The 23,179-nt window shown below is 46.0% G+C and overlaps 10 protein-coding genes across 10 annotated transcripts; 7 read left to right on the top strand and 3 right to left on the bottom strand.

Moving 5' to 3' along the window:
• Positions 1-798: 798 nt before the first annotated feature.
• On the top strand, positions 799-1,850 carry FOMMEDRAFT_137382 (uncharacterized protein; the record flags this gene model as incomplete). Its single annotated transcript, XM_007271795.1, has 4 exons — positions 799-917; positions 966-1,307; positions 1,365-1,458; positions 1,515-1,850. 4 exons carry the CDS (start codon positions 799-801, stop codon positions 1,848-1,850), a joined length of 891 nt encoding a protein of 296 aa, XP_007271857.1.
• A 161-nt stretch (positions 1,851-2,011) lies between these two features.
• Positions 2,012-3,582, bottom strand: FOMMEDRAFT_149472 (uncharacterized protein; the record flags this gene model as incomplete). Its single annotated transcript, XM_007271794.1, has 4 exons — positions 2,012-2,838; positions 2,899-3,083; positions 3,135-3,465; positions 3,568-3,582. The coding sequence occupies 4 exons, from the start codon at positions 3,580-3,582 to the stop codon at positions 2,113-2,115; spliced, it is 1,257 nt and encodes a 418-aa protein (XP_007271856.1). The 3' UTR covers positions 2,012-2,112.
• Positions 3,583-3,823: 241 nt separating this feature from the next.
• Positions 3,824-5,098, top strand: FOMMEDRAFT_129995 (uncharacterized protein). The gene is made up of 5 exons (XM_007271793.1): positions 3,824-4,107; positions 4,171-4,592; positions 4,643-4,707; positions 4,769-4,877; positions 4,934-5,098. Exons 2-5 carry the CDS (start codon positions 4,179-4,181, stop codon positions 5,024-5,026), a joined length of 681 nt encoding a protein of 226 aa, XP_007271855.1. The 5' UTR covers positions 3,824-4,107; positions 4,171-4,178; the 3' UTR covers positions 5,027-5,098.
• A 509-nt stretch (positions 5,099-5,607) lies between these two features.
• Positions 5,608-6,577, top strand: FOMMEDRAFT_24068 (uncharacterized protein). The gene is made up of 4 exons (XM_007271538.1): positions 5,608-6,059; positions 6,115-6,179; positions 6,234-6,342; positions 6,399-6,577. The coding sequence occupies exons 1-4, from the start codon at positions 5,634-5,636 to the stop codon at positions 6,489-6,491; spliced, it is 693 nt and encodes a 230-aa protein (XP_007271600.1). The 5' UTR covers positions 5,608-5,633; the 3' UTR covers positions 6,492-6,577.
• A 956-nt stretch (positions 6,578-7,533) lies between these two features.
• FOMMEDRAFT_143515 (uncharacterized protein) lies at positions 7,534-8,579 on the top strand. The gene is made up of 4 exons (XM_007271792.1): positions 7,534-7,991; positions 8,048-8,112; positions 8,167-8,275; positions 8,328-8,579. Exons 1-4 carry the CDS (start codon positions 7,566-7,568, stop codon positions 8,418-8,420), a joined length of 693 nt encoding a protein of 230 aa, XP_007271854.1. The 5' UTR covers positions 7,534-7,565; the 3' UTR covers positions 8,421-8,579.
• A 107-nt stretch (positions 8,580-8,686) lies between these two features.
• On the top strand, positions 8,687-9,939 carry FOMMEDRAFT_114872 (urease accessory protein UreG; the record flags this gene model as incomplete). The annotated part of the gene is made up of 6 exons (XM_007271791.1): positions 8,687-8,843; positions 8,909-8,987; positions 9,065-9,135; positions 9,195-9,466; positions 9,540-9,608; positions 9,666-9,939. The coding sequence occupies 6 exons, from the start codon at positions 8,687-8,689 to the stop codon at positions 9,882-9,884; spliced, it is 867 nt and encodes a 288-aa protein (XP_007271853.1). The 3' UTR covers positions 9,885-9,939.
• Positions 9,940-10,075: 136 nt separating this feature from the next.
• FOMMEDRAFT_129990 (MFS general substrate transporter) lies at positions 10,076-12,408 on the bottom strand. Its single transcript, XM_007271790.1, has 10 exons — positions 12,236-12,408; positions 12,100-12,166; positions 11,908-12,041; positions 11,823-11,846; positions 11,690-11,772; positions 11,105-11,637; positions 10,916-11,029; positions 10,763-10,854; positions 10,569-10,702; positions 10,076-10,509 (listed from the first exon to the last, which is right to left on the bottom strand). Exons 1-10 carry the CDS (start codon positions 12,368-12,370, stop codon positions 10,242-10,244), a joined length of 1,584 nt encoding a protein of 527 aa, XP_007271852.1. The 5' UTR covers positions 12,371-12,408; the 3' UTR covers positions 10,076-10,241.
• A 731-nt stretch (positions 12,409-13,139) lies between these two features.
• Positions 13,140-16,153, bottom strand: FOMMEDRAFT_149467 (uncharacterized protein; the record flags this gene model as incomplete). Its single annotated transcript, XM_007271789.1, has 9 exons — positions 13,140-13,237; positions 13,304-13,814; positions 13,895-14,010; positions 14,070-14,713; positions 14,777-14,867; positions 14,916-15,346; positions 15,398-15,615; positions 15,668-15,748; positions 15,806-16,153. 9 exons carry the CDS (start codon positions 16,151-16,153, stop codon positions 13,140-13,142), a joined length of 2,538 nt encoding a protein of 845 aa, XP_007271851.1.
• Positions 16,154-16,340: 187 nt separating this feature from the next.
• On the top strand, positions 16,341-18,974 carry FOMMEDRAFT_143511 (uncharacterized protein). Its single transcript, XM_007271788.1, has 5 exons — positions 16,341-16,491; positions 16,547-16,792; positions 16,853-17,018; positions 17,071-17,464; positions 17,515-18,974. The coding sequence occupies exons 1-5, from the start codon at positions 16,479-16,481 to the stop codon at positions 18,766-18,768; spliced, it is 2,073 nt and encodes a 690-aa protein (XP_007271850.1). The 5' UTR covers positions 16,341-16,478; the 3' UTR covers positions 18,769-18,974.
• Positions 18,975-21,915: 2,941 nt separating this feature from the next.
• On the top strand, positions 21,916-22,733 carry FOMMEDRAFT_162383 (uncharacterized protein; the record flags this gene model as incomplete). The annotated part of the gene is made up of 3 exons (XM_007271787.1): positions 21,916-21,960; positions 22,402-22,471; positions 22,525-22,733. The coding sequence occupies 3 exons, from the start codon at positions 21,916-21,918 to the stop codon at positions 22,731-22,733; spliced, it is 324 nt and encodes a 107-aa protein (XP_007271849.1).
• Between the last annotated feature and the right edge of the window lie 446 nt (positions 22,734-23,179).

The following is a 23,179-nucleotide window of genomic DNA, read 5'->3' as shown; positions in this document are numbered from 1 at the left end:
TTGTCGAATGGATATGAATCACCCAAGCTTGCTGTTGAGCTGGTTGGAAAAGGATCAGTCGAACTGGAGTTACTGTTAGTCCCGGAATAGATTAACGAAGTAGATTCTAAGTACTTTTGTCCGGGAAGGGGGTATGAGATAAAAAGTAATGTCTTTGGTTTAAAGTTGAAGTTGCCAATAACCGTAACCTGCGAGAAACATCAGCCTTCCGAATGCAGACCTTAACGGCGAGACAAACATGTGATTTGTGGAACAGGCGAACGGTGTCTGTAATGTTGGCAGTTGGAAGCAGAGCTGCCAATATCAAGAAAGGTGTAGCAATGAGATCAGGCAGCATATGCAGGAGTATGCGTGAGGGTCCCAAGGAGGTAGCGACAAATTACCAGTCAAGGTGGCTCGACTACGACTGAGAGTTGAAGTCCTCTTATAATTGCGCGCAAATCGATTTTTTTCAAGGGTGTCTTGGCGCAAAGTGACCTTTGATGTTGCATTGAAGACGGCAGCAGTCGGTTCTGTGTTTACAGCACTCGGAGTTCCCCTTTGAATGTTCCCTCAGGCCAAGGCTCTTGGACGGCTATACTAACAATTATCTCCACAGTATGAGTGAGGAAAACATGAGAATGTGGGACGTCATCCATCAGAATCCTTGTAAGTCCGTGCCAGCCTTGACTATTGGGCGGCTGAAAATGTGTCCGTGTTCAGGAAGTGAGCAAACTGGATCTGGATATTTTGTCCAAATCCCGTGATCGTGAGTAAATCAATCGTTAGTCTAGATGTGCCCGCATCGAAGATAGAGACATGTTGGTGGCGATGAAGGCTCAGAAGAGGCCTGTTAACCTCGTTTCCTATGAAAGCACTGACGAAGATGAGAAGGAAGCCGACGTACGTCATAATGGCTCTGGTTCAAGTGGGAAGCGGTAAGTACTCCTGTCATCCAGTTACATTGCACATTGATGAACGTACAGGAAATTGCCAAAGGTTGACCCATCGTTGACTGTACCTTCCCCAACGTCTGATCCCTCGCGTCACCAAGGACGGATACGCGCAATACCACATGTGGAAGGACAGTTCGCTGCGTACGTGTACGTACCTGTGTGCCTCAAGGCGAACACACCTCTACGTTCACTTTTGGACGAAGTTGTAGGCCGAAGCAAGGAAATTGAACCCTTTCTGGTGTGTGACTGGCAAGACAGTCCAAACGCCACATATTTGCTACATATTTCTTTGACAAGACCTATTTATTTACGGCATCACCAGCGTGAGGAATTAAGGCGTGCCGTGAAGATGGCGGCGCGTGCTGTAGACCCGTAAGTTGCTTTGCTCGGACATTGTGATATGTAATGGGTTGATTGACACAATAAAAGCTTTACAGCTTCCTTCTCTTCTTTCTCCGTTTTTGAAAATGACGAGCATACACGCGTTTTTCTTGGCGTTGATATCGGGGCTGGACATTCAATGGTAAGATGAATTATTCCTGTTAATATGGATTATTCTGATCCGTTGTGACGTTTCAGCTAGAGGTGCTATCAAAGTCCATTGAGCCCACACTCAAGCTTTTGCACCAAAAGCAATTCTACATTGAACCCCGGTACCATGCTTCCATAGCATGGTCACTGCCGAAGGTCCCATGTACTCCTCCAGTCGGATGCCTGTCAACTTATCCGGAGCTAGATGAACAGGACCTCTCAATTGCCCTGCCTGTCACTTCCCTTGCCTCATCATTGGTTTCGGACCTCAATTCACGATTTGGAAAAACTTTATCAAGTGCCAAGCTAGGAGTATTCGAAGTCAATTCTGTCTGTCTGAAGATTGGGAAGGAAATCACTACATGGACATTACGAAAGCAATAGTATAGATACAGCACTCAACCCTTTGTGGATTTGAATTCCAGATTCGACATCGTTTTCAGTGGTGCCTAACGATAAGTACAGTTAATTGAAGCTTACAGATCATTTTATTACATTGGTCGGCGATAAGTGCAAGGTAGCTGTTTATGCATGGCACGTACAAAGAAGCAGCGTAGCAGGAGACGTGGGTATCTTATATGTTAGTTATGATTCAAGAGCAATGGCTTTGCAAGAGGTAACTCTGTAGCACGTTGACTGCGCGTGTTCACGATAGAGTACCAATTGTTAGATTTTTTGGCGTTGTACCGAACGACACGCCAGTGTTTGGAAACAAGCCAAGCTGCGTTTGCACGTCTAATGCCAACTCGCGAATCTTGTCATCCTGGGCGGCAATTATACCATCCACGCCCAACCTCTCGCGTATACCATCCATGATCCACTTTATGGCAACTCCTTGCAGGCCAGTCCATGCCATGACACGAGTACCATTGAGCTTCTCCCGCAAGGCCCGCCGCCGTATATTCTCCGCAACAAGTGCTTCGTACTCAGCCTTCCTGCCAAAATAAACAAGAGCTTGTTCAAGAAGGCCTTGGTGCTCAAACTTCGGTTTACCACCTTCGGGACCTCCAGGGACCGTCTTCAAAGCACTGGTAGCTCGCTTAGAATCTGCTCCGTCTGAAGGAAGATCATAACTTCGTGGGGAATATAGCGCTGAATCCGCAATGGCGCGTTCATTAGAAAACGCCAAAAACGCAGAATACATCGCTCGTTGCTGACGATGAGCTTTCTTTGCTTTTGATGGGTCCGCGTCTATAAGACGGCACGGTTTGAAAAACTGAGAGGTTTGTACCCAAGTAAAGACAGACGCAAGAGTAGGAAATCCTTGTTCCCATTCCTCCATGGACAGCCCAAGGAAAGGAAGGATATCGTGAAACGACTCGGACAAAAGGAACGATGAGATATGGCCATCGTCAGGATGTGCAAAGTACGTCTTGAGCACGGCTCTGTTGAGAAATAGTCTAGATGAGATGAATGACGAATATTAACACACCTTAAACCCCTTTGTTCCTAGCGTGAATCCATGAGAGCGTGCAAGAAGACCAAGGATCATTCCAAGATCACCATATGATTGGAAAAATAATGTACGCTCCAATTCTGGCTTGTCGTCACACACATGTACATCGACTTGGAAGAACTTTCCAATGCCTTTGCAACCAAGTTCCTTGTCTGCAGGGACTGCAAAATTTGAAGTCCGGTTTGCCGCAGCAAGATTAGCGTGCTGCGCACCAAGCGCTGCTTTGATGCTAGCAAGAGCGTACGGGCCAGAGCTGAGTGGCTCGCATACAATAAAGTCGACATCCCCGTGGTCCTCCTTTTCTGGTGCTTCTACCGGTACACCGACGCATGCATACAGTTCCCTCAATCGTTCTGTAAAGCGCGTCTTAAGTCGCGCATAAACCTCAGGCGGGATACGAGGGAACGCGTGCTCGCCCAAGGTGGTGAACGCCCTTCCACCCATAGGTATTATAATCTTATTAGCAGTAAAGTCAATTCCAGTGAGTGCAGCTTCGCTTGTAAAGTTCTCTTTCAGAGTCGTGCAAGGTGAAAGTGTCAGCACCTGTGTGAAAGAAGGTATATGACTCTGTATAAACCAGAAATATATGCACGTGACTTGTGAACCTAGAGTTTTGACCATTTTTGCCTTTTGGACTCTTCTAACCTCCATGTCGTGCATGGATTCGGTGACGCTGCATACAAGTTATCGCTTAGCTCCGAAGCAATATTCAATCATATTGTCAAGGATCCACTTGAATATGTAAGTGAAGTTTAGCCACTATGCAAGATAGCCCTGCATTTATAACAAAAGAAATTCTTCCGAAGGTCGTATGCCTAACAGTTGCTCGTCTACTTTGGTCAATTTACAGCATTTTGCCATGCTTGATGTTACTAAATCCCCCGTATCGCATCTAACTTACGCGGATTCAAGGATGCTGCCTGTTCGTCAAACTCGGGCGTTGTCTTAATCCAACCAGTCCACCGGGGATCAGTCAGAACAAGGAAATTGTCGCCTTTTATCTGCAGGGATGAAATAGTCGCTTTGATCAGTTTCACCAGAGCGCTGGCGGTTTGCGCTTATCAAGCTTCAAGGTCACTCTGCATCGGCAAATGGCCAAGCTCATTATCCAGCCGTGAGAATCGCCGATGTTTTGCCCAAATTGGGACGTACTGCATCTCTAATCAGTGCCAGAGAAAGTAATAAGTATGTTATGCAAGTCAAGGCACTAACATCCAGTCTTTGTCTCACCAAACCACCTTCTCACAGTTGACACCATGTACATCGCTGGTATTCATGTCCCTACTTCTGATCTCGCTACCGAAGGCGTCGTTACTTCGTCGCTCTTTATATTTACCGTCGCAATGATTCGCAACGCACGAAAGATGTGGGCGATTGCTAACGCTAACGGAGGTCCGCTCAAATCAGATGCGACGACACTCGTGGGCAAACTCCTCACGCCCCTCCATGGATCCGCGTTCTTTTTGCCCGTATTGACATATCTCATCGCAATACCATTGAATAAGGGAGTTCAGCCAGAATTTATTACACATTGGGCTTTGCCGGATTTCGGACTCCAGAAAGAGACCATTAATTTGATACGGATGTCGGCATGCGCGAGTCTAGCTATTTCTTATAAGGCCGTTACCAAAAGTATCAGTCTGTTAAGGCATTCTTTCCATGGCATCGGTGTAGGTTGTTGGGGGAAATCATACAAAGCCAATATTAACAGTTTTCTTAGGTTAGGGAAAAGTCTCGAATCGTCTCCACCGGCCTCTTCAGTGTAGTGCGACACCCTGCATACGCGTAAGTTCGATTTATATTACCCAAAATGCTTGGCTAACTTTCTTGTGGACATCGGTTTCAGGACTGCTTTATTGGGCGAGTTTGGAGTTGTAGTAATGTTTTGGAATTACGCGCCACTGCTCTCCTTTGCTATCTGTGCCGTCGTATTTGTGATGAAAATCCCAATTGAAGTACGTGTCTCTCGCACTCACTGTGAAATTAATGCAGAATGACTGTCGGCCTGTAGGAAGAACTCCTGGAGTCAGACGCAAATGTTGGTCCCGAATATGTAGCTTACAAGAAGAGAGTTCCATACCGCCTCATACCGGGGATTTGGTAGGAGGGAGGTGCTGCTTTTACAGTGTTAACTAGGTCTTCATCGAGACATCTTAATTAACAATCAGCGCTTGATACTCTGCAACTGGTGGTCCGGTGTTTCGCCCTCCGTCTCCACCACTCATCAGCGCATGATATGTAGCATACCTACAGTATTGATATTAGTCGAGAGCGCTGTCTCCACATACTTGATTACAGTTCTCCAAGCTCTCCGCATGATGCCGAGGGTAGCCCTTGCATGTTACTTATGCTAAGAACGGATTCATACATAATTTGGCAAGACTATGTGCAAGAATAATGCTACAAAGCAAGTTGATAGGCCTTTAGGTACTCGTACTATCTGAAATCCGAATTGGCGAATCGTTTCGACATGGGCGTTTAAGTTGATTCTAATGCAATCCCAAGTGGGAAAGTATCGATAAGAGGACGTCATAATTAAAATGATAGTGTTATGCATGTCTCCATATGCGGTAAAGTCCTGAATGAACTGATGCGCTCGAATCTAACTTTAGACCGTGAGAATCCCGGAATGAATAAATATCTTGGCTCCGCATTCAAACGGACTAGCCACCCTGCTTTTCCTTCATCTTCGCTGTCCATCTAGCCAAATAATGTATATAGGCGGTATACACATCCCAGGCGAACGCCTTGCATTAGGCGTGGAAAGCGCTGTCACTTCATCGATCTTCATATATACTGCGGCCGCCTTTTATGTTGGGCGCAACTCGATGAAAGTCGCTGAAGAAAAAGGTGGCCAGATAAAGTCGATGCCGAAGACTTTTCTGGGTAAACTTGTTACATCTATTCATGCAATTGGAATGATGCTTCCAGTTGTAACATACCTGATCGCAGTCCCGCTGAACGGATGCGCTCAACCTGACTTCATTTCTCGTTTTGCCTTGCCAAATTTCGGACTCGGTCAGGATTCCGTATATCTGTTGAGGATAGCTTCGGCTGTAGGCTTGATTGGGACTTGGAAGTTGTTCAGACAATGCGTTGACTTGTTGGGGAACAGCGGCACTTATCATCAGATTGGAGTATGTCGGTTTGTATTGAACACGCAATCTACAGTTCACATTGACTTTGGCTTAGGTGAGGGAGAGGCCGAAGCTCATTACCTCAGGGCCGTTTGCAGTCGTCCGACACCCATTATACACGTGAGTTCTGGTTCACTCATCGGTTCGTTTCATTCTCTTACGTCTTCCCATTAGCTGTGCCCTGCTGCAAAACCTGATACTTACTGGGATGACGTGGAACTATATACCGCTCTATGCCCTTGCTATTATAACTATCGCATTTGCGATAAAGGCTCCCATAGAAGTTTGTTGCATCAAACGCAATTTTTTTTCACTTTATTAACTCACATATACATGTAGGAGAGCCTTATGGAGTCAGACTCCGAAATCGGTCTGCAATACAAAGTATATAAGGAGAAGGTGCCCTACAGACTTATCCCCGGAGTCTGGTAATTGTTTGGATTTCGAACATATCTCTATATCTTATAGCATAAAGCACCAGCTAGTTAAAAAGTATTTTAAGCCTACCGCTATTATTGTCCATGACGTCATTCACTGACTTAGTGTCAATAAAGGAATGTGCTTCGATTCGGAACAGGCAATTCACGTTTTTGAAATTATGCCACCGTAGTACTCAGATAAGATGAGACGTGGCCTGCTATCCTACCATTCCTTTTTTGCCCTAAATAGTCTTTAAAAACGTTGTAAGACGTGAAGAAAACAAACGAGACCATACAGTTCATTAACAGTCCTAGAAGTTCTGCAAAACAGGCACCAGTAGTACATTCTTCACATGAGCACGACAGTTCTAGTCACTCGCACAATCATGAACGGTGAGCATGGACACACTCATGAGCACCTAGAGAATGCAGGTGAGGCCCTCGTTATCGTGTCTTGCTTGCAATTGAATGTTCAGCTTCAATTTTGTGTCACACCTTAGATAAATGCTTAGAGCGTGAGATGCCGATCTTGTCGCGAAATTTTGAGCAGCGCAATTCCACTCTAGGCACTGGAGGGTGTTGTTTCATTTTTCATTTCCGTGTGTGAGGAGGAACTAATTAAAAGGTACACGCATGTATATACGCCAGTAGGTTTTACACCTACGCTTGCGCTATGTATTCGCAAGCGTAACGAGTACAATATTGGTAAGTTTTTTTTTTCCTTGATTAGAGTCAAAGTTTAATGACGATGATACCTTTACTCGCGAGGGCCAAATTTTCTTATACACAACAAAGCACTTCCGGCAGAACGTATTCTTGCAATCGAGACCGGAGGCTGCTTTAGGCGTATCCTTTTAAACTGGGCATTTTGCTTGGGTCCGTATTGTCGCAATAAGGGGCATCATTATAATTGATACTAATACACCCGTTCCATACGTGGTAAGTAAAGAAGTTGACTGATGCATTTGCTTGGCTCGAAACTTTAGACCGTGAGAATCCCGAACTGAATATGTGTCTTGGCTCCGGATTCAGACGAGAGTTGCTACCCTACATTCACCTTCACCTTCGCTGTCCATCTCGCCACAGAATGTATCTCACCGGTATACACATCCCAGGCGAACGCCTTGCGTTGGGTGCTGAAGGCCTTGTTACCTCTTCGATCTTCATATATACTGCAGCTGCCTTTCATGTAGGGCGCAATTCGATGAAAGTCGCTGCAGAAAAAGGGGGCCAGATAAAGTCGATGCCGACGAGTCTTGTGGGGAAGATTGTTTCGCCCATTCACGCTGCGGGGATGATGCTTCCGGTTATAACATATCTGGTCGCAGTTCCGCTGAACGGATGCGCTCAGCCTGGCTTTATTTCTCGGTTTGCCTTGCCAAATTTCCGGCTCAGTGAGGATGTCGTAAATCTACTGAGGGTAGCTTCGACTGTAGGCTTGATTGGGACTTGGAAGTTGCTCATGCAAACTGTGAGCCTTCTAGGGAAAAGCGGCACTTTTCATCATATTGGAGTACGTTGGCTTGTATCGTGAAGTGTACTTGACCATTCACGTTGACTCTGTTGTAGGTGAGGGAGAGGCCGAAGCTCGTTACTTCAGGACCATTCGCAGTCGTTAGACATCCCCTGTACACGTGAGTACTAGTTCACGCATCGACTCATTCACTTCCCTCATGTCTTTCCATTAGCTGTGCGTTGCTGCAAAACCTGGTACTTGCAGGATTGATTTGGAATTATATACCACTCTATGCCCTTGCTATTTGCGGTGTCGCATTTGCAGTAAAGGTGCCAATAGAGGTTCGTAGCATCGAACACAGTGTTCTCGCTTCATTGACTCATATGCGCATAGGAGAACCTTATGGAGTCAGACGCCGAAATCGGACCACAATACAAAGCATACAAGGAGAAGGTTCCCTACAGACTTATTCCCGGAGTTTGGTAATTGCTAGGCTAGGATTTCGAACAAGTTTGTACATCTCACAGCACAGGCACTGATAGTTACTTAAAACTATTTTCGGCCTACATATAATATTGACCATGACGTCATTCAATGACTAAGTAAATGCTTCTATTCAGAAAAAGTCAATATACTCCCCTTATCACCATAATGCACGAGATAAGACGAGACATAACCTGATATCGCACCGTTCCTAAGAACTTCAACAAAAGCTCTTCACGCTTAAGAATCTTCAAAACGTAATATAAGACATGAAAAACGAGACCGTGCAGTTCATCGATAACCTTTCTGGAAGTTCTGCAACACAGGCTCCAGTCGCACATTCGCACGAACAGGACGGCCCAAGTCACTCGCATGATCACGGTACGGGTGAGCATGGCCATACTCATGAGCATCTAGAGAACGCAGGTGAGATCTTTGTTGTCATGTTTCGTTATTGATTGTTTAGCTGCTAATTTTGTGTCGCGTGTAAGGTAAGTACTCGGAGCGTGATATGCCGAACTTCCTGTCGCGGAGTTTTGAGGAGCGCGGTTTCACTGTGGGCATCGGAGGGTGTGTATTTTATTAAATTATTTTCCTTTTCCCTCTGTGAGGTGCACTTTTACTAAAGAGTACACGCACGCATACAGGCCAGTAGGATCAGGCAAGACAGCACTTACGCTTGCACTATGCCGACGTTTGCGCACCGAGTACAATATTGGTAAGTTCTTCGACTTGATTAGAGTTGATGTCTAAGGACGAAATTTATGCAACTGAAAGCGACTGTTACGAATGATATCTTTACTCGCGAGGACCAAGAATTTCTTATCCGTAACAAAGCTCTTCCGGCAGAACGTATTCTTGCAATCGAGACCGGAGGCTGCCCTCATGCAGCGATTCGCGAAGACATATCCGCAAACATGGGTGCTTTAGAGACACTTCAAGCAAAATTTGGCTGTCAGATACTTTTCGTTGAGAGTGGAGGCGACAACCTTGCGGCGAATTACTCTCGCGAACTTGCCGATTATATCATTTATGTCATTGATGTTTCTGTAAGTATACGGATGTTTTGGCCATTACCGTTCCGTTTAAAGGATGAAATTTGCTTATCGATGTGTATATCAGGGAGGGGACAAGATTCCGCGAAAGGGCGGTCCGGGCGTTTCGCAATCCGATCTTCTTGTCGTTAACAAGGTGAGGGCCTCGTAATTTATCTCAAGAACTACGTAGCATTTAGAGGTTCAATTTCAGATTGACATTGCGCCTTTTGTCGGGGCTTCACTAGAGGTCATGGAGCGCGATTCGAGAAAGATGCGCGGGGACGGCCCGACCTTGTTCACGTCCGTAAAGAACGGAACTGGAATGGAAGATGTAGCCCAGCTTATCCTTGCCGCATGGCGAACCGCTGGAAGCCCCGGCAAGGAAGGGCCGGTCGGCGATGAGGGTCTGGTTGGCGGCGAAAGTCTATAGTTCTAGCGTATATATGTAGCATATCTTCTATGTAAAAACATGTACTCTTGCGTGCACAGAAGACAATACATCGCCCCGGAGTCCCGAGTAATCGAAACTGACGAAATGCATATGGTATTTGCATTAATGTACATAGTACATACTAATCTATTTCTACATCCTTCTACACCCTAAGCAACAAGGAAAGGAACAAAAACGACAGCAAAGAGGACAAGAAAATCCGTAATCCCTAAGGGACCGTAAACGAAGAGCGAATTTCTACCCAGCATTTATGGAGACCATGTGAAGGAACTGAACCCGACCTGCAGGAGACAGCCTTTTCTACAGTTTCTAATTGCTTCTAAATATCATGTATGTTCACTTTTGGGTGTATTTTGCGGTGTCGCGTTCTCTCCACTCCTTACCCTTCCAAATGAGAAGCATAATGAGCAATCCGACGATGCCCAGCAAGCCTGCCCAGATGGAATATAGCCCGCCGTCACCGATCGCATTTTGCACAGGCACAGCGATCTCTGCAGCAGCGAATCCAAGGGTTCCTCGGAAGCAGCTGTTGCAAGCGACTGCAGTCGTCGACCGTCCAGTATTTGCATCAACAATATAAGCAAGAGTGGACGAGTAGACCCAGCTGTGAAATAAAATTGGTCTGTTAGCGTCCTCCAAAGTTAAGCAACGCGGACAACGCACATTGACAGGAATCCCGCGCAGAAAAGTGCAGCACACACGGCGGCCACGTGTATCTTTTCTTGACACAGCCAAGCATATGCGACGCTTGACAGAGGAAGAACAGCCATAGCCCATTTCGTGCTTTCGAGTCTCATCTGAAAATTTGCGCACCTATTAGTTTCCGGTGCACACATTCAGTCAAACCGAATATCTACCTCCGGATGCCCTACTCCGTTATTCTTAGCCTTCAACCGGCGAAGTGCATAGTCTGACCAGCGGCCACCAAGAATACTGCCGCAAACACTCCCTATATGGAATGATTTACCGTTAGCACGCAAGAAAAACGGGAGACGGTCCGACGTGCTTACCTACGCCGTAGGACAGTAGGACCAGTCCAACCCCGAGTGCATCATAGCCATATTTGTCGGAAAATGTGCGGGAACACGTGTATAAAATCGAATAGCTAAACGCAAAAAGGATGCCTAAATGGTGAGTTGCAGGTAAGTGTATGCTGGACAAGCGAAAGAAGCACAGGTGATAAGAGATAGACTGCGTACCGGAAGCAACGAGGATGAGGAGGTTGCTTCTAACTCTCAAGACTTGAGGTAATGGAGCGAGAGGATTGATGTCGCGCAGGGAGAGTCTCACGTCTTGCACGCTATGTGCTGCAGGCGTAGCCTTCTCGATATCCCGCACTTCGATGATTTTCTCCGGTGTTTCGCCGTTTATTGTCTTATCGTCTCCGTCAATACTGGTCCTCTGTGAAACCGGAGTTGATGACCCGTGTCTCTGTTTCCGCTCGTTATGTGCCTTCGCTCGAAGTAGCGCGGCCTGATAGGCAAGGCTCCGCTCTCGCCTAAACGTATCCTTAAACAAAATAAAGCTCGCTAAGGACAACGAGCAAAATGCTGCCAGGAAGTAGAAGGTTGCACGCCAGTTCCACGCGTCGGTCAGTGCACCTCCGATAATCGGACCTAAAGAGGGGCCAAGGAGCGGCGCGGCGTAATAGATACCCATCATTGTACCACGTTCATGCGGCTCGTAAATATCGGCAAGTGAACCAGCACCAACGCTGAAAACTGCCGCTGAGCTGCATAGTAATGTGAACCATCGTACGTATTTTGAAATATACTATCACTTACCCAAGTGCCTGGACGCAGCGCATAGCTATAACTACGGCAATAGTTTTTGCCGATCCTACTACTATACATCCCGTTATGAATATCTGCAACGAGATAAGGTAAGTTACTTCGTCTATGATTCATGAAGACTCACGCATTCTGACGTAATGTAGACGATCTAGAAGCGAAGCGTCTTGTCAAAGGGAGGTATGAGTCAATGAGCAAATTTAGTTTCGCACCTTTCGGCCTTTGACTTCGGATAGTGCACTCCAAAATAAGGGAGTGACCCCTTGAACAATAATGAATACCGATAGGCTCGTCGCAATTTCTGTGTCCGATGCATGCAAATCGGCTTTAACTTGGTTTAGCGCCGCTGCAACGGATAAATGACTCAGCGTTTTCGTTCAGTGTAGTGGTAGGTCCACACTTACGGGAGTATATGTTTGACGCTAGAGTCCCGAACAATGCTGCCAGAGATATGATTACAAGAATAATTGTCTGTCAAAAACAACAAAATGAAGTTGTAGTCAGTTACCCTATAGAACTTCAGGTCATAGTATGATGTACCTTTCGTGCACGGGACCATTTCCGTGGGTCGTCCTGGACAGTGACATGCTCAATGTCGACTTTAGTCACTACAGGAATTTTAATAGAGGCAAGAGTCGTTTTGTCCGGTTCATTTAGCGTTGTAACAGAAGCCATTGTAGCAGCTGAAATAACAAGACTCTTTGAACTTTTCGACGATGAGCCAGGAGGAGGTGTCTTGGGGGAATGGAACGTCCGCTCTGTCCGACCAGCTGAATAAATAGTCTCGCTGAAAAATTCATCTGTTATCTTCTTCCGACTTGTAGAACTCATGCCGGAAACGCCTGTTGGCCAGCCTCTTGCAGAGAAGATAGACAGCCAAGTAACCGGCCCGTACATCGGTGATACTCGGAGCTTCTAGTGCCGCAGCGGCCAACTGATGCAAGGGGGTGAATGTATTAGAGTAGAAGTACTTCACCAATATGACATATTTTCATGTCCAACAAAAGATTCCGAGGCAACGTTAATCACCTTACCCCTTTGCCAGCCGACGGCAGGTCCATTCATTCTCATACTACGTTGTGTAGCTTGCAATGAACACGACATTTTCGCGATTGGTATGAAAATTGTTGGCAAATGAAGAGAAGATCGGAGATGAACGTCAGAGTCAAGAACATCCAGCTATTTGTTGAAAGACTTCTGTACCCTGTGATGGCGGAAATGAGATGACAAAGCCGTATGCAGTTCAAAGGCCACAAACCCTAGAGCTTTATCCAATTGTGAAGACAACAATTGGTCACAAGCTGGCAATCGCTGAAATTTTGAAGAAGAGAACGAGAAATCAATCAAAACTACCGGACTTCGTCTTCTGGTTTGGTGATGTCTTAATTTCCCTTGCAGGAGAAGAGTAAAAAATCTGTGATCCACATATCATTGTGTAGAAAAATTATCGTCCCTTGAATGTATGAGACATATTGGCACCCTTCACTTCATTGTACGCTCGCGGAGGTGCTGGGAAATTTCCATACTCGAACGCGCGACGTCCTAAGGAAGGAAAGAAGCACAGCTAATCAATCTTCGTCGAAGTGTTTATGCTAGATTGATACGTACCTTTTGATGTGTTTCCTTTTTGAGGTTTCAGTAAGACAGGCTGATCTTTGATATGCTCATCCAGAAGGTTCGGCGCGGAAGCATAGTCAAACTCGTCAGGTTTTGTCTCAATTGCTTCATTGTCTCCATTCACACTCGTCATTTGGACTCGTGCTTTCTTCACTTGATTCGCTTTGTCTTGTTCATCAGCGGTGGTCGGGTTCCTGGAACGTTTTCCTTTCCTTTCTCGAGTACGTCCGGTTGTTAGAATTGTATCAGACGCTTCGACCCCAGCAATAAGGGTATGGGGCTGTTGCTCGTTTGCAGGTACGGCAGAGGCTCTGGTCTGTTCTTGATTTGGAACAGATGCTACGTTGATGTCTACATTAACAGAGGCCTTCAAGTTCCCTGACCCTGGAATAGCGATTAGGGCAGCTGGCATGATCGGTGCTACAACCAGAGCACTGTGAATGCGAGACACAGCTTCTCGATATCTTATCGAAGCACCATGTAGAACTCTCTTTGCAGTCTTCTTTAGCCAAAAGATTGAACGGAAGAAATATCGGAAAGTTAGATTAACATGCTCGGGCGCGAGATGAATAACGAACTCACGGTCGGAGTCCAGCCCTTAGGAAAGAGTGCACTTCGCGTAACTGACAGATCTTCGACTTGAGACGCCGTCCTGGCTAAAGTAGAACCAAGCAAGGACGAGGACGATGCGGAAAGACCTGCTGTCCAATGTTAACCTTCTAATTCATTTTCGACCAAACGGTTCGAATCTGCTCACCTCCTGACTTCCTTGTCCATATGTCAACACAGGTCTTCGCGGAGCTCGTGGAGGCATTTTCGCTGTTCACTGTGGTGTTATGTTTGCTCCTGATTTGCGAATTTGCGTCATCAACTACGCGGTTCTGAGTTTTCACGCATTCGCCTCTCGTTTCTGCTATCGATGGCACCTCTTTAACAGCAGTGCGAATGACTTCGAGCAAGCTGGCTGCTTGTGTTCGAACCAGCGGTGGAACAGGACGAAATATAGACAACAAATTAGCCATATCCGTCGGCGGCCTTTCCGCCAATTGGAATAGATAATGATTCGGCATCACATAGCGCGTACTTTCATCCTCTTTTCGTGCAAGGGCATCACGCCATGCATGAGCAGCACGAAATACAGTGTGTTGTGTGCCAGACAAAGCACGGCCCCATTTCAGCGAAAGTGTGTTCCAACCACCAGGTCCAGTCCCATTTTCCAAGTCATAAAATTCGGGTTCATAAATGCGCAAAGCGGTATCCTCCGAGCGACTTAGTGCCGAACGAACCAAGTCCGGTTGTCCTCGCGCACGGTCCAAGAGTGCATTACGCAAATTATCATAGATATACAGCAAGAAGTGAGTATCTGAGCGTGCATATTTCATCATTTCATCTGGCAACGGCCTGCAATATACCGCAGGTTAGAGCAACAGGCAGAATAGAATTAAGTGGAAGAAAAAGAAGTACCGGATACGCCAGTCGGCTAGCTGGTATCGTTTATCGGGAACAAAGTCGCAATACATTTCGAGCAACGCGCCTAATCCGTGCTTTGGGAAGTCTACAAAGAAGTCAGAGGAATACTATTCTGTCATTCGAGTCAACGTACCCAGTAACTTTGACGCATGGTAGGTATCGAAGAGGTTTACAATGTAGATATTAAAATCCTGTTGTAACCAGACGACGTCACTGTCAGCGCCGTGGAGGACCTTTACGATCTTTGGATCTGTGAAGATCTCATTCAGTTCTTCCAGTTCTTCTCTGAGCGCTAATGTGTCAATGATGAAGTCTTCTTCGCGGGTACTGATTTGCATGAGGCAAAGAAACCCAGAAAACGAGCGGTAGCTGTGATGCTCAAGGTCAACAGCAATTTCCTGGACATGACGCAATTGATCCAGCAGGAGGTCTAGCTGCTCTTTGGAGTCTATCCATGTGAATGGAGTGTTCTCAAACGAGGATGGCCGAATAGGGTGTCTATGCTCAAACATTTGTCGAGAATATGTGATGTGCTTGATTTCATAACGATAGGGGTGAAAACTTCTGGCAAGGATTTTGAATATGACACAATCGGGGGAATGACAGGACACATACTGGGATGTCCCTTCACCGAGGCAAGAATCCCCTTCTATGACGTCTGTGTCGTGAAACACGTAGCCCAACGGCACTTGAGCATTGTACTTATGCCTCAGATTTGGCGACCAGCTGGATTGTGCGCTATTGATTCTCCTCCTGAACTTAAGCTGAGGCTTCGGAAGATACGCAGCATGCAAAAGTGATGGATCCAATCGACCCTGTCGTGTACTTGAGGTCTGGTAATAAACAAATAAGCCTCCAGTCCGAAGTCCAACTTCTAGGACGTACAAAGGTCGACGCTGCGGGAGGTGGCTTAACGGATATTGCAGCCGGCTTTGTATGACCCATGTAGTCATCCAAGCTTGTGTCCTTAGAGGTAAGAGTAAGCGCATTTCAGATGCAAGGCACAAGCTAACAGCTACATACGGCCCGTTCGAAAAGTTGGTCTAGCACATCCACCACCAAAGATCCAAACCCGTCCACAACATCCTCCTGATTCCCTAACTTCTTTTTGCCTTTTATACGGGAAGAGGTCGAGTTGTGTGCTTCTGCGAGTTCCAATAAGTTGTTTGTGAGTGCGAGTGCCTTCCTAGAACAAGAGTCGATTGCCTGAGCAAAGTTGTTGTCGACAGTCCGAAAGAAGTTTACGTCGGCAGGCAAGCCGACGGCGAGCTTCGTTGCTTGAAGCACAGAGCTCTGTAGTTCAGAGTTGTAGCTGTCAAAACTTGAGCCCCAAATCTTCCCTGCCTTTGAACTCCCTGCTTCCGCAGACATGGTAATAAGTGGCAGCGTTCACTTCTCACAAATTCTAGCAGCACTTTGTAAAGTTGATTATGGCATCAATAATTACATAATTATCGTACGTCGATCACCCCACACTCGCGCATACAATTAAATACTGCTATCATCTACTTCGACGCTTTCACATAGTCAACAGCAGGCGCTGTCCTGGGTCTCATAGCAGAGGGAATAGCTCACCTACAAATACCCTGCAGCGTCTTCTGGACTCTGAATATACCACTTTATGTTATTGTAACGATTTCTGACGATTTCTCAAATCTTATCCCAACCCCTATCTTCCGACTTCTAAGCGTCTAACATGGTCGTTCAACGTAAGTCTGATAGTCCACATTTCTTTTCTCTGTCAGTTAGTTGACTATTCACCAGTCACTTCGCTGTTTGGAGATTCAACTTCCCTGCTGTTGGCTTACTCTGTTCCTCTCTTGCTATTCTCCGCTGTACTTACCTTCTCTGGGACTTTCCTTACGCTCGACCGTACTCGTTCCTTCTCACCACGTTCAGACGCAACATCTTCACTCCCTGGAGCCTTTGAAAAGGGTGAAAAAATAAGGCATTGGACATTCCATTTGGGTGGTGGCGTTGGAGGCCTTGCTTCAGGCTACCTCTTCGGCCGTAAGTGTCAGTTAAGACTCCTGTGCTGTGCTATTATTCATGTTGCAAAATATTACATAGTCCATGCCTCAACCTTTTTATCACTCCTCATACAGAACGAGACTTCGTCGGCTTCCCTTACGCCCACTACTTTTCTGATAGTGTGGCTTTTCTCCATCATTCCACCTATCATCCTCGGAGGTCGATGGAAAATGGCTGCGTTGACATTTATAGGCATATGTGGAGGGTACGTCTCATGAATGGCAGTGCGATGAGATAATCTAATTTGAAGCCACTAGTATCACTCTGACCATTGCTATCAGCATTATTACACATCCTTCGTTAGGTTCGCGAGTAGTCCTTGCCTCAGTGATTACACCCTTGGTGACGCTCCTTGTCGTCGTCCCTTCTGCGCTTCCGTCGATTTCTGAGTCTAACTTGGCACACTCAACTGCACGATTCGCATCTTCTTGCTTGGGAGCTGTTTCAATGACAGTGGCCATCGCTCTATTGACCCGATCCACCTTGTCATACTCTTGGGCAAACGCTTGGGATAGGCTATGGATTGCGAACGGGAGTGGATGGGGAACGTCCAGGGAACGGGGTTTCGATGCTCTATTTTGTGTGCTTTGGGCCAGTGGCTCTCTCTGTGATTGGGCGCTCAAGAGATGGATCGGGGAAGATCCGGACGAGGTATTGACTTTTCTATGAAGCTGAACGCAGTCAAACCTGACAATTTGTAGAAATGGGACACTTACCTTGCGGAGTACTCGTCAGCACTCCCAAACGTCCACGGTCGTGCAGGAAATTTCGCTCCCCTGCGTTCTTGGTGGACACGCTTGCTTGACCGACTCCATCTGACTTCGACTACACCAGCACGCCCACGTGAGATACTTTTCCCAAATGACGGAGATTCCTCTGGGAAGGCCGATTATGTATCTGTTCCCGGAGCATTGCTAGAAGGAAAACCTGCACGCCTACTGTCTCGCGAAGACCTAAGGAGGTCTCTTTCTCCTGAAGCATACGCTTGGGACGCACCAGCTAGTACGAAGGCTGCTGGAGTCTTACGTAGAGGGAAGTCTCGGAGCGAAGGCGGTTTTAGGCTTGTCCTAGATACTGACCCACCAGACGCAGAAGCGGAGTTCAAGGCGTATGATGTCGCTCGTAAGCCGACCATTCTGCAAAAGGTGAAAAACGCGAGGACTAAGCGTCGGTGGAAGCACCTCACTGAAGGAAGGCGTCGTGCACCAGTCGAGTTTCGTCCCAAAGATGGATTTTCCTCTGATTCGGACGCCGAAAGCTCTACCGATGATGATGAATTAAAGACGCCGTTTGGTACACCCCAGAAGGACACGACTGTGCGAGTATTTCCGTTAGAACGCATGAACTCCAGTGCGACAACTCTTTCCGGAACGACTGTTCATCCGTCGTCAAGTTCTGGACATGACAGTAACAATGTCATCACACCCGATGTGCTAGACGTTGATTCAGAAAAGGCCCGTCTGAAGAACATGAAGGCTACGTTCGGGGGAATCGTAGGACCCGCGAGACCCATCAGGAGCGTTCCCGAGTATTCAGATGTTGAGGAAGACGTCACTGCCGATTACGTCCGAAATGAGATTCAGCCCCGCAACACAACTCCAGGATGGAAACCTGAATTTCTTAAGCAAGCATCATTAAGCGCTTCTGAACGATCATCACCGCCGGTTGGAGCTGTCCCCATGACTCCTTCTCTCGTTAATGCTCTTGGTAGGATAGCGAAAGCGCAAGCTGACGCGTATGGCCCGCATATAAGCAAGGATGATACACCCGACTTGGAACATGTTCAGAAGAACCCATCCGGTGCTCGACGGGATCATATCACGATTGCGATGGAAGCGCGCGATCACATAGCCGGATTGCCTGTCATAGAGGATGGACAGAAAAGAAGTGACGGCGGAAGACAGAAATGGGACTCATTCTGGAGTGACATTCAAGCGAAGGCTACGGAAGCTTGACACAGATGATGCCTACGAACTTCATCACTACATCGGCACCTGGGCGCTGCGCCTCGAATTTCTTACTATTGCAACGAGTCACGATTATAATGATCACGACCTCATGACTTACGATGTATTTTTTCTTGCCATTTTGTTATTAATACACATTGTATCGGCTTTTCGTAGTTTGCACCAGTCTGACAGTAGTCCAATATCCATGCTGCATCGCCTCAGGACATGAGTCATTCGTAGCCTCCACCCTAAATCAGTGAAGTCTTATGTTGTTCAAAAGAAGTCCCGCTGTTCCGAAGCGACGAAATGCGCATACACTTTCATGCTTGTTTTGTCGACTTTCCGTTTCCGTAAGTGTGCGCCAATCATTTTCAAGTGATATTTTCCAACTTCTCCAGATACTATGACCTTCCTCCGCAACCAATCAGATGCGAACATTGTTTAACGATGGAATGGCACTCCGCCATCATTTAACGCGTCTCTATCTGATTTATTTCGTTCGGCGAGGGCTGTTCGTGCGCTGTGTGGTTGCTCGATGCTTATCCGTGACTATTCAAGAAACTTGCCAGGTGGAAAGATAATGGGGTGAATCGTCTACTTTATCCTTCCCCCTAAACCGAGTCCGAAAGTTAAACATTGATTATTATCGCCACTAGCTTCCAGTCATGGTATTTAACCGGGCTCGCCTTCGTGCAGCGGCATTCACCTCGTCCTTCAGTGCCTCAACGTAGTACTTCCACGCCAAGTCAAACAATGATTGACATCCACCAGCTTTCACTGGCCTATGACACATCCAGCGACTTCAGCCTAGTCATTCATAAAGCTGAAACCGAGTCGTACTGCAAGGTTGCGCTGGCGTCGCTCTTGCTGTATTATACCAGTTGGGTGTATAGTACTTCCTTGTGCTATCTTTTCGTTTAATTTTGATTTAGTCACAACCATGGACAAAGAAGTAGGTGGCTTTCCTGTACTACACAACGATTAGATCGGACTTTGACATACTAATTATGCTTCTCAAGGTGAAATATTTCTGGGTGAGCAATGCTTTACTGTACTGTTTGGACACCAGGACCTCAATTTGGCTTCAATATAATATGTCAAAAGTCTCGAAATCCTTTTTCTATTATATACTGCCTGGTATGCACCTTTGTAATCCCCGGATTCGGTATCGACTAAATAGATATACAATGCCAGAATCGATATGGCGGACTCTTGTCGATCTTTATCAGCATACAGCGTAGGTTAATATACACTTTCTCCATTTTTGTATGACTGAGCTTTCTCTATAGATCATGTTCTAAATGTTTCAAAGGAACTGTGAGCCACTAACAGGCCACTATTAATAATCCTGTACTAACTGAACTGTGTAGTTGTGAGCACGGAACACTGCATGGATGTCTGGTGGTTGAGACATAACTTCTAGGTACCACAGTGACATGGATACACCATCTTGCTGGTGAGCAATTATAAATATTTCTACCTAGCCAATTAATGAGTAATAAATGGCACAACTTAAATAGATTGGGCAACTGTCCTGATGATTGATTGTAGACCTTTCCTTTTATACTTGTTATAATACTTTTTGCTAACGCAGAATGTCTAGATGTACTCCTTATTCGTGTCCTTGCGCTTTACTGTCAAAGTGTGCCATTAACTTCTGTGTTACTAACACTAACTTCGACTTATTTTTATTGCCTTGTTAGACAGAAGCCTTTCTATAATCCTATACTCATTGCTTGCCCTGGAATCTTCTTTGAGGCTCGCCTTCATGATCATATCTGTTCAAACTGAGGTTTCCTGGCAAAGTACGCCGATGCTTATATGGCTCGGTATCTGTCATTAAATATTTCAAATAGGGACTTCAATGCTAGCGATGACTGCATGTATAGAACAAAGCAAGTGTGCTCAGCCGTTGTTGGAGACACTCTACTGGTAGGGGATACCTTTTCATCAAGGCAGGTCAGCAGATAATGGTTGCATCCAGTAGGGTGATGCCCCTTGTTTACCAAAGCACATTGGCCGTCCTAGCGATTTTTAAAGCCAGAGAGTACTGGAGCGTTTCATATGGCTTTAAGGGCTTCTATCTGGTTAGGGTACTAATTGAAGACCAGGTTATATATTATGGGATGTAAGTCTTGTATATGGTCTTCCCGGCTGAGGCAGAAAGATAACTGATGGAGTCCCTCTTCAAGGGTGATAGCATGCAGCACTATGAATATTGTTAAATGCAGGATAACAGGTGATCTTCTTCTAATTGTAGTATTCACGGTTTTCGGAAGTACAACACTTCTCTGCCTACTCGGAAGTCATTTGCTGTCAAATCTCAAGGAAGCAGGCGAGAGAGGTGTCAACGAAGGGACAAATTATCGGTCCAGGACAGTATCTGACATACAGTTTGAAGATCCGGCTGTGGTAGCGACAGGTGAGAAGCTTACTCTCGCCTTGACATGATAATCGTCAACAAGTAATTGCAAGAAAAACCGTCTGACTTGCTCATAGAATTTGTAGGCGCACCTCCGCCATATAATGGTGACATGCAAGCTGAGACAGGTATCCTATCATTTGCACAACTGTTGTATCAAGCACCCGTCCGATCTTATTTTTCAGTACCATTCGTTTGAGGCAGACGTTGGACATACAACAACAACAACCAAGATGAAGAACTTACCTGTTAGTTAAATCGTATTCTGTTGGCTCAAGACACGCTCAAGACATGTACTGATAACATTCTTCTACAGTCAGCTTACCATCGTACCTATAGAATATACACTGTGACATCATTTGTACAAGTCTTGCAAGCTTTCTGGGCTTTTCACTCTCCTTTGGATTCTTCAATCGCGCATGCTTGTTAGAGGCCACACGCTTCTATCCCTTCTTGTCTTATTTTTATCGTCTGAATTATGTATGGGCTGTTTGACGGTGTCCCCATGTATTATAACACGTTTCAAATTGAAAATGTTGAAGTTGACCTTCACTTGTTGAGAGGACATAGGCTACCGATGCGACATGCACAGCTGCTGATACGGAAATGGAGACAAAGTACTAAGAAGGCTAGTTGAAGAAATAAACATTACCGCTACACGGGAGAGCAAGGACTATAATGCGCATGATGGATACTGATAGATTAATGCAGGACTCCCGGTATAAGACATTATGAACGGCCCTGATGGTCTTTGCGTGCAGTCTTCCCGGTCACCGGTGACGCCAAACGGCCGCGTGTCGCGCATGCCAAAGACAACATGAATCCATGATGCGAAAACAACGATCGTAGTAAACCGGGAGGTCTGTACTTATAGCATTCTCAAAGAGTTGTAATAGGTACTGTTCAATAACTACTGGTGGAGACTGGGTATACCTAGATGTGCGTCTTACACATGTGGAAATTTATCAATTCTATGTAAGAGAGATACATATTTTAGCTGGCTTATATTAAATACACTAGAATTGTGCATTACAGGCAGCTCTACGAGCTCCGACAGCACTCTAGACATATGTACATATATATATTAGTAGCTCTAGTCTGAGAAATTTTTCAGGCGTTGAATCAAGATTTCCTGTTTTATTCATATTGAAATTCATAATGTATGTGCTTACTAATTTCCTACTTTTACCATTCCGCATTTTACCTTACCGTTGTAGGCAGGTAAGCAGTCATCCACCCAGTTGTCGCCTGGGCAGGAGACTCAACAGACACTCTCATACATTGATGGTAAGCACTGCTGCTGCTGATGCCCGAAATGTTGTTAACCTCGAAGTGGCCAGGATGGAAACCTGAATTCCTTAAGCAAGCATCATTAGATGCATCTGAACGAGCAACACCGCTAGCTGTCTCCATGATTCCTTCTCTCGTTTATATTCTTGGTAGGATAGCGAAAGCGCAAGTTGAAGCATATGGGGCGCATATAAGCACGGATGATACACCCGACTTGGAACATGTTCAAAAGAACGCATCCCGTGCCCGACAGGATTAAATCACGATTGTGGAAACATGCGATCGTACAGCCGGATAACCCGTCGTGGTAGAGGAGCGAAAAGAACTAACGGCGGAAAAGAGAAATGGGACCTATTCTAGAGCGACATGGATCAAAGCCTACGGAAGCTTGACACAGGTGATGTCAATGGCTTCATGGCACCATCAAACCGGCACCTGGGTACTGATTGCATCCTCATTAGTGCAACAACTCAGGATTCCAATGATTACGACATTATGACTTCCTATGTATTTTTTGCCATCTTCCTATTATTATACTTTGTATAAGCCGTGCCATCCAACCCATGCCAGCCTGATACTTGTCCGTTATCCATGTTGTATCTCAGAATGTGACTCATTCGAGCACTTCTCCCTAATTCAGCGAAGCCCTGTGTTGTTCAAGAGAATTCGATGTTCCGAAGCGCCGAAACCGTATGCACTTTCGTA

This window comes from Fomitiporia mediterranea (assembly GCF_000271605.1).
Source record: "Fomitiporia mediterranea MF3/22 unplaced genomic scaffold FOMMEscaffold_18, whole genome shotgun sequence".
NCBI lineage: Eukaryota > Fungi > Basidiomycota > Agaricomycetes > Hymenochaetales > Hymenochaetaceae > Fomitiporia > Fomitiporia mediterranea.
This window is presented reverse-complemented; position numbering and strand designations above follow the sequence as displayed.

Excerpts from the sequence above, each read along its gene's own strand:
- FOMMEDRAFT_129995 (XM_007271793.1), top strand. The coding sequence starts at position 4,179 with ATGTACATCGCTGGTATTCATGTCCCTACTTCTGATCTCGCTACCGAA. Across the intron at positions 4,593-4,642 it reads ATTCTTTCCATGGCATCGGT|GTTAGGGAAAAGTCTCGAAT; the intron begins GTAGGTTGTTGG and ends CAGTTTTCTTAG. Across the intron at positions 4,708-4,768 it reads GTGCGACACCCTGCATACGC|GACTGCTTTATTGGGCGAGT; the intron begins GTAAGTTCGATT and ends CATCGGTTTCAG.
- FOMMEDRAFT_24068 (XM_007271538.1), top strand. The coding sequence starts at position 5,634 with ATGTATATAGGCGGTATACACATCCCAGGCGAACGCCTTGCATTAGGC. Across the intron at positions 6,180-6,233 it reads GTCCGACACCCATTATACAC|CTGTGCCCTGCTGCAAAACC; the intron begins GTGAGTTCTGGT and ends TCTTCCCATTAG. Across the intron at positions 6,343-6,398 it reads CGATAAAGGCTCCCATAGAA|GAGAGCCTTATGGAGTCAGA; the intron begins GTTTGTTGCATC and ends ATATACATGTAG.
- FOMMEDRAFT_143515 (XM_007271792.1), top strand. The coding sequence starts at position 7,566 with ATGTATCTCACCGGTATACACATCCCAGGCGAACGCCTTGCGTTGGGT. Across the intron at positions 7,992-8,047 it reads GCACTTTTCATCATATTGGA|GTGAGGGAGAGGCCGAAGCT; the intron begins GTACGTTGGCTT and ends ACTCTGTTGTAG. Across the intron at positions 8,276-8,327 it reads CAGTAAAGGTGCCAATAGAG|GAGAACCTTATGGAGTCAGA; the intron begins GTTCGTAGCATC and ends ATATGCGCATAG.
- FOMMEDRAFT_129990 (XM_007271790.1), bottom strand. The coding sequence starts at position 12,370 with ATGGCTTCTGTTACAACGCTAAATGAACCGGACAAAACGACTCTTGCC. Across the intron at positions 11,030-11,104 it reads CCTCATCCTCGTTGCTTCCG|GCATCCTTTTTGCGTTTAGC; the intron begins GTACGCAGTCTA and ends CTCACCATTTAG. Across the intron at positions 10,510-10,568 it reads TGCGCGGGATTCCTGTCAAT|CTGGGTCTACTCGTCCACTC; the intron begins GTGCGTTGTCCG and ends TTTATTTCACAG.
- FOMMEDRAFT_143511 (XM_007271788.1), top strand. Across the intron at positions 17,019-17,070 it reads TTTATAGGCATATGTGGAGG|TATCACTCTGACCATTGCTA; the intron begins GTACGTCTCATG and ends TGAAGCCACTAG. Across the intron at positions 17,465-17,514 it reads TCGGGGAAGATCCGGACGAG|AAATGGGACACTTACCTTGC; the intron begins GTATTGACTTTT and ends GACAATTTGTAG.